The sequence below is a fragment of the Vidua macroura genome, chromosome 1, assembly GCF_024509145.1.
Source record: "Vidua macroura isolate BioBank_ID:100142 chromosome 1, ASM2450914v1, whole genome shotgun sequence".
In the NCBI taxonomy this organism is placed as follows: Eukaryota; Metazoa; Chordata; class Aves; order Passeriformes; family Viduidae; genus Vidua; species Vidua macroura.
Window position 1 is genome coordinate 106,642,975 of NC_071571.1, and position 16,275 is coordinate 106,659,249.

General features: G+C 35.3%; 1 protein-coding gene across 2 annotated transcripts in view; it reads right to left on the bottom strand.

Moving 5' to 3' along the window:
- ROCK1 (Rho associated coiled-coil containing protein kinase 1) overlaps positions 1–16,275 on the bottom strand; it is an 83,221-nt gene that overhangs the window by 43,183 nt on the left and 23,763 nt on the right. For both annotated transcript variants that reach the window (XM_053975956.1, XM_053975965.1), the window contains exons 2-5: positions 8,241–8,322; positions 4,439–4,539; positions 3,494–3,631; positions 2,162–2,337 (exon numbers count right to left, since the gene is read on the bottom strand). In XM_053975956.1, the coding sequence (XP_053831931.1) occupies positions 2,162–2,337; positions 3,494–3,631; positions 4,439–4,539; positions 8,241–8,322 (497 nt within the window). The remainder of the gene's footprint in view (positions 1–2,161; positions 2,338–3,493; positions 3,632–4,438; positions 4,540–8,240; positions 8,323–16,275) is intronic.

The following is a 16,275-nucleotide window of genomic DNA, read 5'->3' on the forward strand; positions in this document are numbered from 1 at the left end:
CAAATGTACCAGTAAACTCACAGAATCATTTTGGTTGGGAGGGATTTTTGTAAGACTCTCAGTTAGCCGTCTGATCAAAGTATAGCTGCAAAGTCAGACTGAACTTCAAAGTTACATTAGGTTACTCAGGGTCAAATCCAGGCAAGTCTTCTTTTTTTGAGGATGAAGAATCCATACCCTTTCTCTTGCACTGTTTGACCTCCCTCATAGTGGAAAAAACAACTCCTAAAGAATAGCTAGATATTCCCCTGCTGTAGCTTGTGTCATCCATTGCCTTTCATCTTTTCACCATGCAGCTTCTAGCCTGATCTACCTTTTTTATGAACTCCAGCTGGGCAGCTGGTGACTAATGCTTTCTATCTTGCCTGAACACTGTTCATGTTGTGAACAGAGACAGTGCTGATCCTGGCATCAAACCTCTGGGGAACTGCTGGTAGCTGACTGTTGCTGGACAGCACAATCTACTCACAAGGAGTATCCAGAGAGTTCTACCCATTCAAACTCTGCCTTTCCAACCCAGCAACATCTACAACCTTGCTAAAGTCAAGACAAACACACTCTGCCTCATCAGTGAAGCCCATCATCTCAACACAGAAGGTAATTGGTTTGGGAAGGCATGTATTACCCTTCATAAATCCATGCAGGCTGTTCACAATCACCTTCCATCCACATGCTGGAAAATAGTTTCCTCACAATTTAATCCAACTGCCCTTAGGCTGGCTAGCCTTCAGCTCCTCTCTCTCCTCCCAGCCCTTCTTGGGGCAAGACAGGTGTGCCATTTGTTTCCCTTCAGTCATCAGGAATCTCCTAATTCCCAGACACCTTCCAAGGTGACAGAGAGCAGTATCTTAAGGCTACTTGGCAGCTCCCTCACCACCCATGGCATGTCCCACCATGTACCCTGGACATGTGCATATCCAGTTTGCACAACTGAGACTCAGTTTGATCTTCCTCTGCCAGAGCAATGCTTTCCTCTCCCAAGCTCTGCCACTGGGCACAGGCTCTGAGAGGCCTGAAAGCCGACCTTATCAATGAAGGCTGGGCAAAGGCAGCAGCCTCAGCCATTCCCACGTCCTTTGTCACTCTGTCACTGACCCATTAAGCAGTAGGCCCATATTTTCATAAGTCCCTTTTCATTCATCAGAGTTAAACGTATTAACTACAGGGGGAAACAAATTCCAAAAAATCTCCTGGTGTCAAAATAATCTAAATTTTCATGATAAAAACCTCTCTGTGCTGCTGGCATCTTCTAATGCCTGCTTTCTAAAGCTTGCAATACACACGTACAAACGGTTCATTCAGCCAGATAATTTACCCATTAGATGCAGCATAGCTACATAATTAATGATGTTCTAGATGCCACTCAAGCAATGGATTAGTAGTTTATTTTGCTTTGTGTTCGCTTTTTTTGCAAAAGCTTACGTGCTAACACTGATCTTGCGACCAAATTACAAAACGAAAATGTATATACTGTAGTGTATACTACACACTACTCAAATTCTTCCTGTATTTTCTGTTGAAAAAATTATTCTTCTGCTCCTAGTTAATATAACTAAAAGCTAGAAACAGATACAAGTTCAAATACCAAAAAGAAAACTTCCCAGCCTATCCGAGAAATTACTATATTTCACTTTAGGGCAAGTACATAATATGAAACTAATCCAAGTCCCTTTGCTCTGCATCTCAATTTTCCATCTTGCCCCTCACAAGAAAACATATGGCTGGGAGATTTTCCTCACAATGCTCACAGATTCTTGTTTAATGGGTCACTGAGGCTTCAAATGCCTAGCAGAGAATTAATTCCTAACAGTGGATACTACTGTGATCAGATTCCCTAAACAGCTTTTTCTAATCAAAAGAAAAGAACCATTTTGGGGCAAGCATGCTCATACCATTTTTGTTCTTATTATCTCTTGGTAAAAGTGGGACAATTTTAATGCTCCCCAAACTGAGGAACATCAGCTCACTGAAAACCTTTTCCTTGACTATATCACCTCAGACTTAGAGTTTCTGATGGCAACAACTTTTCAATTTGTAAGATGGAATAATTATGGAATAACAATAAAGAAGTAGTATCTTGAATTTTAAAACTGCCTAAACTGAAGTAATTCGGCAGCATCAGAAAATAAACAACCCTATGTAGTATCTTTTTTTTTCTCACCTGTGTATAAAACCCATTGAGTGAATTGCATCTAATGCAAGTACAACTTCAGCAGTATAAAATCTTGCCCACTTCTCTGGAACATCATAGTTACTCATTAAATTCACAAGGTCCCCACCAGGCATGTATTCCATCACCATGTAAAGGTAACGGTCATCTTGGAATGCGTAAAATAACTGCAAAAAAGCAAAACCAAAAAATAAGCCAGTTGTGTTCCAGTTATCTTTAATATTTTGCTTGTCGGCAAATCAAAGGCATTTCTGTGCAAGCTGATTTCCAAAGTAACAGAATTGTTACAATAACTGCAGCAACAGTGCATCATTCAGCAAACCTCCTAAAAATAAGTTAGCCTCTAGAACCAGATCCTCCATCCCTTTATATTACCCTGGAAGAAGTAGAGGTCTGGTTACAAATTCTGATTAGTGAATTTGGTGCAATGAATTTTGAGATCATTTCAAAGAATGCTCATTACATTGGGATGTTAGTTGACTCATATGCAAAGATGAAATTACTCTGCTGCAAACATCTACCTGATTTTACTTGTAAACAGTAAATGTTTATTTTTTCTATTGTCAACATTTGCTATATAGAAAATGAGCCTAAACTTTGAACAATAAAAATATTTCCCTTAAAGTTGTCAGCCCTCTGTTCAACATGAGTAATGCAAGCAGATTTTTCTTTACTTAAAACTGTATGAAATTCCTAAGTTTTATTCTGCACAATTACACCCAGACAGATAGTAAAGCAGTTACCCATTTGACTTGGGTAAATCTTGAATGAGTTTGTGTAATTCCAACCTAACAGAAGAATTTATATGCTTAAGGGTAAGAACAGTTTAAATTAACAAGATGACATGTGCACCCACAATGCTCAATAATTGGTTCAGGCATGTTCCTTAGAACTTCAAAGGCAGCAGCACCTCACAAAAAACTGTCAGTGAGAATACTGAAATGGGGAAAAAAATAACCAGAGTACGCATAATTTGCAAAGATACATAGAATATAATAATTAGAATATACTGAAGCTCTGTCTTAAGCACGTCTTTCTGGTATGCTGGATGATTTAAATCCACAGAGCAGATGTACCAAAATATAACTGGTAAAAGAGTTTTAGTAGTAAAGAGAAGAATTTATCTTGTAAACGTGACAAAATACAGTTTGAAGCAAGTGTTATACCTGCTCTTTTATATAGCATTGCTTATCTTAGTCATGCATACCCTAGCAGACCAAAAAAAAACAAAAAAGAAACTTCGAAACGTGCAATTCCAGGTCATGCAGTATTGCAACCAAACTATTCTCTAATGCCAGTATTTTAAAAATAGTATCACTTTACCTGAACAACCCAAGGGCTATTAGCAAAAGCCATAATATCCCTTTCTTCCCAGAAGAATGCAGAATCGGATCTTTTTATCATCTCAAATTTGCTCAGAAGTTTCATAGCATAAACTCTCCTTGAGGATTTATGCCTTACCTGTGAAAACAAATGTGACATACAGAACATACTGGTTTGCCATATTAACACATGAAGAACATCACTGAAAACATTACTTTTCCTGCTTTACCATTTGACACATTTTATAAGACTCTTCACATTACTATAAAGGATTATATATTGTATATCAAAAAAATAATTACATCTGACAACGCATTACTTTTTAAATACTTGCTAGAACTTTTCAACACGGAAGTGCATAGGCACAGGAGTCACATAATCTGCATGTATGTGCCTTTAAAAGGACAAATATTGGCAGAGTTGTTAAATACTATAAAATTAAAACTATAAGCATTTTCCAGAGTTCACTAGCAGATGTCTATACTTGTTGCTGTATTTCCAGTTTCTCCCACCAGCACTCGATTAAATAAAGCAGGATTAACAAGCCTGGCTGCTAACCTATCACAAACAACACACATCTCTCATCTGTGAGAACTATGTCCACAAAAATCTGGTGTAGTCCCTGAACTGACAGAAACTCTTCTAGCCCTTAAGACTTCAAGTGTCCATGTAAACAGTGGTAAAGGCTAATTTTCTTGATTATGAGGAATACACATTCCATTTTAAGAGAGTAGATTACAATGCAAAACAAGTACTTGTGCACTCGGAAAGGACTGAAATAGAACATTTTCAAAAACATTTCCATAAAATGTAATGGAATAAAATTTCACTGAGCCAAAGGCTTTAATATTTAGGACTGCATCTTCTGAACACAACACTGAGAAACAGACGCATGAGCAAATAATACAGAATATGTTCAAATGTACAAATAGAAACTTAACTTACCAACTGAACCTCCCCAAATGCCCCTCTACCGATCACCTTCACTACTTCATAATCTTCAGCTTTCATGCGCAGATCTCTCATTTTATTTACTGTGTCTTTATCTACATAGAACAAAATCCACATTTCATATATAGTGAACTTAATTAAACCCATTTGTCTAACTTCAGAATTTCATAGTTTTTAGAAGAAATGCTGCTCAAAGAACCTACATTGCCATTGAAAAATTCCCTGCAAGAATGCGTGACCTTATTCTCACAACCAGTTACCAAAACTTGATATACCCTAATGAGATGACTCCACTGTACAATCCTATTACAGGAGATCTTAATTTAGAAGTTTTGTTTAAAATAATTACCTAAAAAAAAACCAAAAAACTATGCAAAAATTTCATATCCAGCATGATCCTGCTTGCAAGCTGATCAGTATAAAAATATTATTTCTGAATAAATATGCAACACAGCTGGGAAAGTGTGTAAGAAAATACACTACAAGACACTTGAAAAAATATTTTTTTGAAAAAAGTTATGCTTTTCTGCACTTTCATGATTCCTAATACTCAAAAAAAGTAGATTTTAATTTAAAACATGCAGTGGGAATCATTGCAATTATTTATATAAACCTGTCATTCTATAAACTAGAATAATTTACAAACTCCCAGTGGGCAGATATACTAATTCTAATTCCAAATTTGGTAAAAGATTAAAACGGTCTATTTTAATCCACGTGGGTCAACACTGGCATGAGACTACGTAGAAAAGCTTCATGCTTCAGTATTTCTAAAAGCCAGGAAGTTCTACTAAAACAGATATGCTTCTAATAAAAAAAAATTAATGCAACAGTATTTTATTTTCAAAAATAGTATTCTAGGCCTAAAAGCAAAGCTTAGAGAGAATTAAGGACAAGGGAAAAAAACAGAGGAGAAATAAATAAGTTCATACACTAAAAAGTGACAAAGCAGCTGACAGAAAATTATCATTAGATTTCTACCTACACAGGCCACAATCTAAAACAAAAGCTGCCTATCTACAATAAAAATTCAGTAAGATTTTATTACCTTAAGAGGAACAAACATAGTTTCTGTTTGAATAAATACTCTGCAGCATTATTATCTAATGTAAAGCAACCATTTACAATGCAGCATAACACAGGCATTTATTCAGGTAAATTATAGCAAAATTCTAAATTCTGACAAATTCTTTCACATAGGGATCAAAATATTCAGTAGTTCCAACAAATAATGCATTGCCTTATTTGCCCTGGTGACAACTAGCTTACAGAAGAGGAGCAAGACTGCACAGAACTAAAATGCAGCAATTTTGATGACAGCAATTTTCTAGCTATTGTTAACTTCCTGCCTATTAATCTCACAACAGGAGGTTCACCTCTTCTGAATAAAAAAGCACAATATGAATCCTTTAAATGGTATTCAATCACAAGCCTTGCCTATCAACAAAGCAGAATTAAGGAAAACACATCTGAAGAGCAACCTAAGCTAAGGATTTTTAAATAACCTAAGTCAAGCTTGTGATCAGTTGCAAATTGAACTTTACTGCTTGGGATACATACTAACACTCAGTTATTTTCAGACAACATGTTATAGTAACAACAGTGCTGGAAATTTGACCTCCATATTCTAAGATCTGTTAAACAAGGATTATCAGGCTGCAGTATACTTCAATAGGCAGTTCCTTATCTCCCAGGACCAGCGGAGGACCTGCCCAGCTTATGCTGTATGAACAGCTGGGGTGGCTCCCATGGCAAAAATCCCCCTCTCCCAACTTGTCCTGAACTTCGGTTGTAACAAGGCTCAGATGCTGCCTTGAAATAAGCTGAGTCACCACTGCAAAGCAGGGCTCTCAGATACCTCCAATACTCATTTCTTCATTCTTTTAATTCTGTATGGTAGAGAAACAGAAAGGTTCTATATTTGCAAAAGTAATGCTCACAACCTCAACCGGTAGAGGCAGATTTTGGAGGTTCCACAAAAATACAATGTATAAATTAGGGAGAAGTAAAGAGGGGGTAAGGAATGGTTCATAGGGCAGTCTACAAAATAAAGGAAGCAAACTCCCATTTTTTTTGCCATCTAGAAATTTATTTTAAATTTCTGCAATAATGTTGCAAACTAGGCATCTAATACTGCAAAAAGATATTTTAAACAGTCTTCTAATAAAATAAAATAAACATGAAAATGTCTATTTTTTTAATGGAAATTCAAGGCAAACTAGACTTCACAGCTCCCTCTAAGGCCACTACTCACACATCCACAGCTTGCTTTAATATTTCAGCAAACACTGCAAGTTAATGTTTCAAAGGCAGTTTGAAGGGAACTAATGTGTTCTGTTCTCCACCTTCAGATTACTTCAGGTCACATCTTACACAGTATATAATTTATACCTAAAAGATATTCATTATCAGGCTGTAAATGTAAAAGTTTTCTTTCACTCAGCCCCAATTGCAGTAGTGAAGCTTTTTGAGACTCACTATTGATTTCGCTACTCATAAAAATTACATTCATATTATCTGTTGCAATGACTATTTCCTTTGCCTGGTACAACTTCTCTTTTCTCCAAGAGTTTCACCACACCTTCTCAGTAAATAACTGAATATACAAAATGTGCATGTAACTAAGCATATGGTATCAATACAGTTTGAACTGTAAAAAGTTAAACAGAACATTTGAGCTTAGGCTTTCAGTAACCAGCTTACGTGCAAATGAGACATCAAACAGATCTAGTGGACTCAAATATTCACACAATTGGAGATTAATGTAAAATAATCACCACAAAATTCACTATCACAGATTACAGTTGCACCCAATACACCATTTGAAAACACCGTGGAAACAAAAAAAATCTCAACATAAATTTCAAAGCAAAGACAAAAATTATTTGAGTCAAATTACTTTATATTTACCATAAAAACATTTGTTAGAGAATTCAATTGAATTGCTTAAGCCTGTAAAAGTCTAACACCATTAGCTTAATTTCAAGTCTTGCCCATTTAGTCTACAGGCAGAAGCAAATCTTCCATCGGCAAACATTTCTGCCAGGGTCTTCAGAATTTGTCCATTTGGCAGCCTTCAGGAAGTTTTGATTCACAAATGCCTTTTTGGGGTTTTCCTTGTATTTTGATTTTTTTAATTATGAAAATTATGGAACTATGATTTCTATTTAAAAATCAACTTTATTACCTTAAAATGTTATTATAGAGTATAATGTGCAGGAAATCTGGCAGTGGAAAAATACAGGGTAAATGCAGAGAATTCTGCAGACACATCAGCTGCATACACAAGTAAATGTATCAGCTATGCAGTATAAGATTTTCAAGAAAAGAGACCCTTTCTACTAAAAAACCCAAAAGCTTACAAATTATGCTCCAGCCTGTTAGTGAACAAATATTTAATACGATTCCATGACATTGTACACACCACTATGCCATTTTACTGTTAATTGCTTATGATATCTTAGTACATGAAATTAGAAAACAAGTTATGGGAATCCAGGGCGTTGCCCTAACAAAGACAAGAGTTCTTTCTCTTAAAAGGCTTTGTGCCACTGCAGACAAGGCCATTTACAGGGGCAACAGATTGGACATTCAATTGCTGGGGATGAGATTTGCATAGACAGCTGCCACTTCACAGTGGGAAATTAACAATTAAGACTCTAGCACCCAAAACAACTTGCACCCAAAAACTCAATGCACCCCAAATCCCTAGCTGCTTTTCAAAGAGGTAGAACAGGTGTTTTCTTTTGATATTACAGACTTCTGTTATTTAGTAAATTAAACATTAAATACTTACACCTGTTTAAGAAGTTATCAATGTTCTTATTTTTTCTTAAGGCAGGAAAATCCAAGTCATATACCAAAGCATCTAATCCATCCTGAAAAAACCAAACAAAACAACAAACAAAATTAAGTATATGGAAAAATAATTACACATGCTGCTAACTAAAGAGCCAAGATAAAAACCCAGTTGTCCCTATCAATCTTCCATGCAAATGAAATCATTCACATTTATTTAATGACTGTTAGCAGTTATGTGAAACAGCTGTTACTCCTTCACTTCAATGAGACTCATCAAAATTTAATTCCATATACTTCTATGTATTATTACCCTAATTAGCTCCATACTTACATGAAAATAATTACTTTTTTCAAATACAAAAAGAACAAATAGCAGTTCTAATGAAGTTCAGTAATATTAAAAAGTCACAGTGCATCACACAGTAGGCACTTGAACATGAAATGGCAACTAGCAAATAGGACAATGACAGTAAATTAATTCACAGAATAAAACCCCTGCATTTTATCCATTGAATTCAGTGTGAATTCTCATGAACAAGATGTTGGCTTTTTACATTCCAACTTAAATCTAGAAACAAACAGCCACAAGCCCATCTGGCACTGCTACCACAGCATACATCCCTATCAACAAAAGCAAAGCAAACATTATCAAAAAACCAAACAGAAAAATACAATGAAGAAGGAGATACTTTTAAGGTCTCGTTAAGTGCTGTGAACTTTGTGACTTACAGTTTAAGTCTGTCACTAGGTATAAATGACTCCTCAGTGGGTAGCATCTTCTTGGAGAAAGATTAAACCCAGTTTTTTGGCTGAAAACCACAGATACGGCTTTGACTGAAAAAAGATCAAGTATTCTAGGAATTATGTAACAAAGAATCGAAGTGCATTAGGAAGTCCTCTCTCTCTGTCAGGTAAGTATTGTGTAAGTGACAACTGCAAAAACAGTGACAAAGGTCTTAAAATACAAATTGATGGATGTTACCAAAGCATGCCAGAGATTGTACTGCTATTCACTTGTCCGTTCATAGCTAGGTGTTTATGTTACCTATTTTTAACGTGCTTGGAGTGAGATATTAGACCAGACATATCTTTGATCTGATCAGTTCAGATCTGACTAAACCTAATTTGATTGCTTTCAGCTTCTAGAAGGATTTTTCTATCCTTTTTTAAGGATTGAAAACTGATCCATCAAGTCTTTGCTAAGTATATCAAGTAACTATGCCTGAACAAAAACTAGAGCATAAGGTTTTTGAAAGCTTATTTTCCAGGAATATATAGTTGAGAACACATTTCATTTAGACTGAAATATTAGTCTTTGATCTTTCACTTCAAATTCAAACGTATTTTTCACCTTAGTCTTTAGGACTGACTGTTAACTATAAAAAATCCCAAGTGCTATCAAAATCAAAATTATTTCTTGGCTTGCAGTCCTCAGTTTTAAAGTATGCGAGATAGAAATTATTTACTTCAGATATAGTAAGAATAAGCAGTAAAATCATGACAGAATTTGAAAACAGGTAGCTGCAAGGATAATCAGAATTACTTTAAAGGCTGGATATTATTAAAATTGTCAATTTCATAAAAACATTCCTTTTTTAAGATACCTCTGCCTACAGTGGCTCATTTTGAACTAAGAAATGCTAAAATGAGGACTATACAAATCAAGAAACGCATCACAGTATTTCACTTCTCTAAAATAAAGTCAGGTTTTGCATCTTGTGCATTAAAGGATCTTCTTCTTGACCTGACACTGGTGATGAAAAAAGAAAGCAAATAGCAAAGAAACAACATTAAACCAGTCAGTAGCAGAAATAAGAGAGTAAGAGGCCAACAACAATTTGGACTCAAGACAGATGCGGAAATAAAGCTATGCAGGCAGGGTAATTGTAACTTAGTGAGAAATACTTTGCAAACCACTAGAAGACACCTTTTCCAAAGACACATGGTAAATATCCACAAAATCCAGGAAAAAAAAATAAATTTTTTGGTTCTGTTGAATAAATTCAACAGAGAACCACGATAACTGCTTGCACAGCAGTACAAAGTCCACCAGTAGCTTCTGTGCATTTATCTCCATGCCGTGTGAGGCAGTAAGAAAACATCAGCTAGGAGGCTGCTGGGTGCTATCCAGTGATTTTTAAAAGCAAGTTAGAGATGGCAATGAACTGTCAAAATCTGGGGTTCAATGTGCTGTGAAGCTTTCCAATCTGTAGTCGATTTATCCACGTTCACAGCTAACACAGAATTCCAGACACCAAGCAGAAGCACAAAATTCTCAAATCCTGGTTGGCTCTGGGGTTGTGCAATTATCTGCTTCTGTTCAGGGCTTGCTTCAAAAGCCAAAATTCACTCTTTTTCTTTCTAGGAAGGGAGGTTTCAAACACCGAATACAAAAATATACAAAAAATGGCAATATGTTTAAATTCATAACATCAATCTTACTTTTGTATCATGCTTTTTCTTTCAAAATACTAAATATAAGCCCATGCCTAAAGAAGCATAAAGTACAGAAAACTTCATGGTGTCCTTGGTGTCTAAGACATATTAGTTATTTTGTTGTGTTATTTTTAGAAGTTTTAAAGATGGGAAAAAGTATACACATTCACTTTTAACAAGCAAAAGCAAATTTCAATACTGTTTAATTCAGAATTCACCATGTACAATGTTTCCTGTTCTGTTCTTCACCTTCCAGTTCTTAGATATGAATGCTATCAATTAAAATACTTAACTAAACAACTCTGAAATACAGATTCAAGCTCTTGATCTTCCATTCATTTCAAATCATATTTCAAGATCATGCAAACAATATCGAAGGAAGCTACATGCCAAGAATTGCTTATTTAAAAGGCTCTTCAGGAATCAGCTTCTCTTCACTACAGTATCTACAGAATAAACTAACCTGGATTAAAACTTCCATTTAAAAAAGGTACGGATGGGTGATATTCATTAATTAAGATACTTGCAAATTCTTAACTCTCAAAATAATTATCTTCTTCAACTGAAGTAAGTTTCTGAAGAAAAAAAAGACCCTGGTATTATTTTACTCTCAGACTGCAAATGCAAGACTAAGCTTGAAGCAATTTTATGGAATCATAATTAATGGAAGTAAAATACTTGGGATATCTAGTGTAAAACATAAAACATGAAACAGCCTATTTCACTTACATTAGCTAAAGCAGAAGAACTTGCAAACACTACAAGCTGTCCCAGCACAAAGGGAAGCACAGAAGCACAGATATTTTTAAATGGTATCACTAGTGGACAAACAGAGAGGAGTACAGAAGCTCAAACTGAGTGCTGGTTTGAAGTGGTGTGGGTCAGAGAGATGGGAACATACTATGGAGTTGTAGAATTAATGGCTTGCAGAAAAAGGGTAAAGTCTAAATGAGACATGATCATTATTGCCAGTGGCTGCAGAGATAGCTCATCTCTCAGCCTTCTTCATTCCATCTTAGTCAATCTTTCAATATGTCATCTGACTTTTTTGCCAACACAGAAAGGAAGGGACATCATCTTTCCATCAAGACCTATAGCAGCCATACTCTTCTCCTCTTAAATGATGACAAGATGTCATTATAATAGGCAACCATACCTCCAGTAGTTCCAGGCCATGTATTAAAATAAGGCGGCCTCAATTTTATGATGGATTTTTCCTCCACTTGGATGGGTGACATGTATGTATCTTCTTTAAATACAGCACATTGCGTACTTCTTGAAAACATATATTGTGGCTTAGAGGTATTTTCAGCTAACACTAAGCTCTACCTTACTTTGTCATTACAGAGCAATTTTCCTGTTTACCTTTCAGGCCTACACAGACATTTCCCTTGTAACAGTTAAATTAGATTACTAAAATAAATTGGTTTATACCTCCACTTACATGGGAACGGTATTTCAGAAGTGACTGAAAAAGAACAGGGGAAAAACTTCATTTCTAATGTTCTTCAGTCAGTTTCATGGTCTGATACAGCCTTTTCTATATCACATTCATTCAATGAAATCATCAATAGTTTCATTATCTCTTTAAAAGACCTCATTTTATCCTTAAATTGTAACAAAGGCACACTAGTGAGTCATTACAGTATGCAGAGTTCTTCCTTATAAAATCAACAATTCCACATATTCTGTTGGTTTAGTTTCATTCATTACTACACCATACTTGAAAGTTTAAAAGGTATAGTTATATGGAATAAAACCAAAGTCAGTCTACATGCATAGACTGGCTCTGGAGGTGACAATAAGAGTGTCCAGGAAAGAAGATATGAGCAAGCACTGCTCAGCTGTATGTGTGAGCCAGAAATGGCACTGTTACAGTTAACTATGACAAAAATTTTCTAGGCAGCATTTTCTTTGGTGATTTTTGTCTAAATGTTTTCTCCGTCTGTTTCAGTTTCTTGCACTTACAGCATCATGCAGATATGAATTCCACAACCTATAGGCCATATGGAAGTGTACCTCATCTTGAGCTTACCACTCTTCAACCAAAAGAAGAGACAATGACTCTTTACCCACCTCCCCCAAGACACAGCTTTACACACTCACAGCATTTCACCATTACCCAACTCTCTTCCAATTATGCTTGTATGAAAGCTATTTCAATTCCCATCATCAGCACACTCTGGTGATTTGTTATTTCCACCATGTACTTTTTAACTAGGGCACATGTGGAGAAACTGCACATTGTATTTAAGTTGTGAGCACACCGTAAGTACACAATGCATTACAACAGTTTCTGTTCTGTGCTTCATTATATTTTCAGTTCTTCACTGAAATATCTGCTTTGTTTTTATAGTCACTGTGTACTAGATTGATTCTTTCACAAAACTAGGCACTACAAATCCAACCTAGTTCAACATAAGTCCATAAAGATGAGAGGTGTTTTTTTCCCATGCACTCAACATTCAAAGATGAATTTTACCTACCACTTGTAATCAGCCAGGCACAAATCATTCATTTCTTCTTTGATTTGCTAGATCTTTAATTTTTACTGCTCCACCATCATAAATTGATCATTATTTACCATTTTAGATCCCTTATGACTGTGAAATACCACACACCTGTTAAACCAATCTGTTTTGAAAAGACTGATCACCAGCTTTCCATTTATTCATCTATTCATACAAGTAGCCAAGCCTTTGCCATTACTTTCCTTCCAGCTGTTCTAAAAATACAGAATGCTGTAAAATAAAACTTACTATTAACACAGACATTAACTACATAATCTATTAACACTGAATTTCTCAGGTTGTTATGCTAACTTCTTTTCATTAGATTAATCTAAAATGGACTGGTTTTCTTCAGTTTGTCTTAAGCAGTCTCATATTAACTGGATTTTTCGCAATTTTGATCTATACCTACTTCCAATGCATCAAACTGCCAGTACTACTATGACTGTACTAGAGTTCTTCACTCTGCAACTACATTCCCTAATCTCAAAACTCAATACAATTATGTAATGCTGGTTTCATTCAGATATATGAATTAATATAATTTTATAGGGATGTTTGAAAATATATACTATCAACCAATTCCAATTTAGCAAAACATATCTCAAGATTCATAAGTGATATGAAGTAGAAAATGCAGTAAATGATTGACATTATCAGGGGACAATTACAGCATTTTTATATTTTGAAATTCTTTTTATACACATTTCATTATAACACAATATCATCTAGCACAAATAAAAATACATAAAATTCAGTTGAAACTTTGTTATTGAGATACTTGATTATTTTACTATCTACTTAGCATTCAAAGCACTAAAAAAAAATACTTAATGAGTATTACCAGCACACAAAAGTTGCATTCCTTGGAGAGACTGGCAGTTACCCAAGTTTAAACTCTTTGCCACTTTTCCTTTTTCAAATAGACAAAAGTAAGTCTTAAGATCTACAATTCTTAACTAGCTGTATTTTGGTTCCCTGTATTGTAGCCATTTTCCTATCTCTATAGCACTATGATCTTCCCCCCTACTATCAAATCAACAAACCTGATTCACCTTGTTTTGCGCATGTTCATCATAATTCGCAATAATGTCCTGTTATACGTAATTCTCTGGTCAACTATGCCAATAGTGCTACATTTATCTATCTCTAATCAAGTACACAAAAAGTTAATCATGCTCATTAATTTTGCTGTCCAAATAAGAGAAAATTGCAATTTAAGGCTTTCTCTTTAAAGTGGACAAGACAATGTAGACAGAATTAAAGCACTTAAGAATTTCCATTAAATTGTCAGAGCAGGCAAAGTACACAAACTGACACATGAGCCTGAGTAAAAGGCCCTTGATTCTTCACCCAGCACGACAGAACTCTGCAGAGCTCCTTGCTTCCTAATATCCTGAAATACTCCTAGGAGTTCTTGCAAATTTGCTTGAACAGACAGCCTTTCAAAAAGAAATACTGGGAGTGGGGTGTTAACTCAATAAAGAGCAAGGAGTTTGACTCAGTGAAGATTTAACACCTGAAAAAGATCTTGAAACTTCAAGGCAGCATTATTGAAAGCAGTATGGATTATTGCTTTCATTTTGACCATTGTAAAGGGTTATTCCAAGTTTAGTTGCAAACTTCACCCACATTCAGTGTGCTTCCAGGTATAAGTACATTTACTTGCCTTCTGTTCAAACAATAGCTGTTCAACATTTGCATTGACAAATTCCTGAAATATACATTTCCTACATGACTCACCAGATTATAAACCAATACAGCTATCTCAAATTATATTGATATACATAAACACATACATCAAAACACCCACTGAAACTTAACACCAGAGCCAAAAGACCTCTCAATATTGTTATATCCATATTAGCACTTTAGGAAACCTCAGGTGCAAGTCTACAGACAGATACACATGCAAGTAGTAATTCTGCATTACTAATTTTTGTAATTAGTAATTTTTGTTCACATGCACTTCTGGGTGTTGCTGTTTCTTCACTCCAGCAATGGATCTTACCACCTGAAGCATCTCCTAAAATAAACTAAAACAAAATGTAGTGCAAATCTGTGAAATCAACCTATATACAGTAAGCATGCAGGAGTACTGCCAGCATCCACTACGCACCTCAGTCTTTTGCTAAAAAAGAGGGTAAGTCATAGATCCTTCACACCAGACCCCTTTTCTGTCCATTGACTAGATGGAGAAATCTCGAATCACTAGATCTGTTCTGAATGACACCTACTTGTGAGACGATCTTATGCCTAAAATTATGGAAAACTGACATTGTTTGAAGATGCGTTCCAGAAAATGTATTTCAGCAGGTGTTTCTTTCCACTCCAAATTCTAACACTATATTACAACATTAATTTTACAACAATAGCATAATTTCTTGTGGTCAACAGTCTTTACATCCAAACTTCAATTTATTACATTACTTCTTTATTATTTCAATTTGTCATCAGAATTAGTTCCACTTAGTATTACATCTTTAGGAACAACCATCGGGTGAGAGAGCAGTGTTTTCAAGGATGATGAAGAACATAGACCAATATGGCACCAAGAACGTATTTCAGTAAAATCTAGGCAGAAAAAAGGTACCATATAATTTGAAAATAGTTCAGGAAGATGTGAAATGGGAGTAGAAGCTGATTGCCATTAAGTCAAATTATACTGATTCATTTCACAGCAAGTGAGACCACTGGATCCTTTCAGCTTAATTTCCTTAAAAAAGGTTCCAACTTGCAACCAACTTGCATTGGTTAATATGCTCTGTGGGCAAGTTTTACAAACTTCAAAGCTTCTATACCAAATGTGGCATTCTACCATGAAAAGAATACTTTACATAAAAAGACCAATGCAGTTGTAGAACTATCTGGAAGGCTACAGACATTCTTTATATTTTAATATGTAGAAAATACAAAAATAGCCTACTTCAGTTTTAAATGATTTATCAAACCCCATTTGACTAACACTAGAATTAAATAAAGTTTAAGTACAGCTTGTTAAAACCATCCTTTTCAAGAAAACTGTATTAAATGTGATTAACACAAGTACACCTAAAACATATATATTTAAATAGTGTTAGAAGA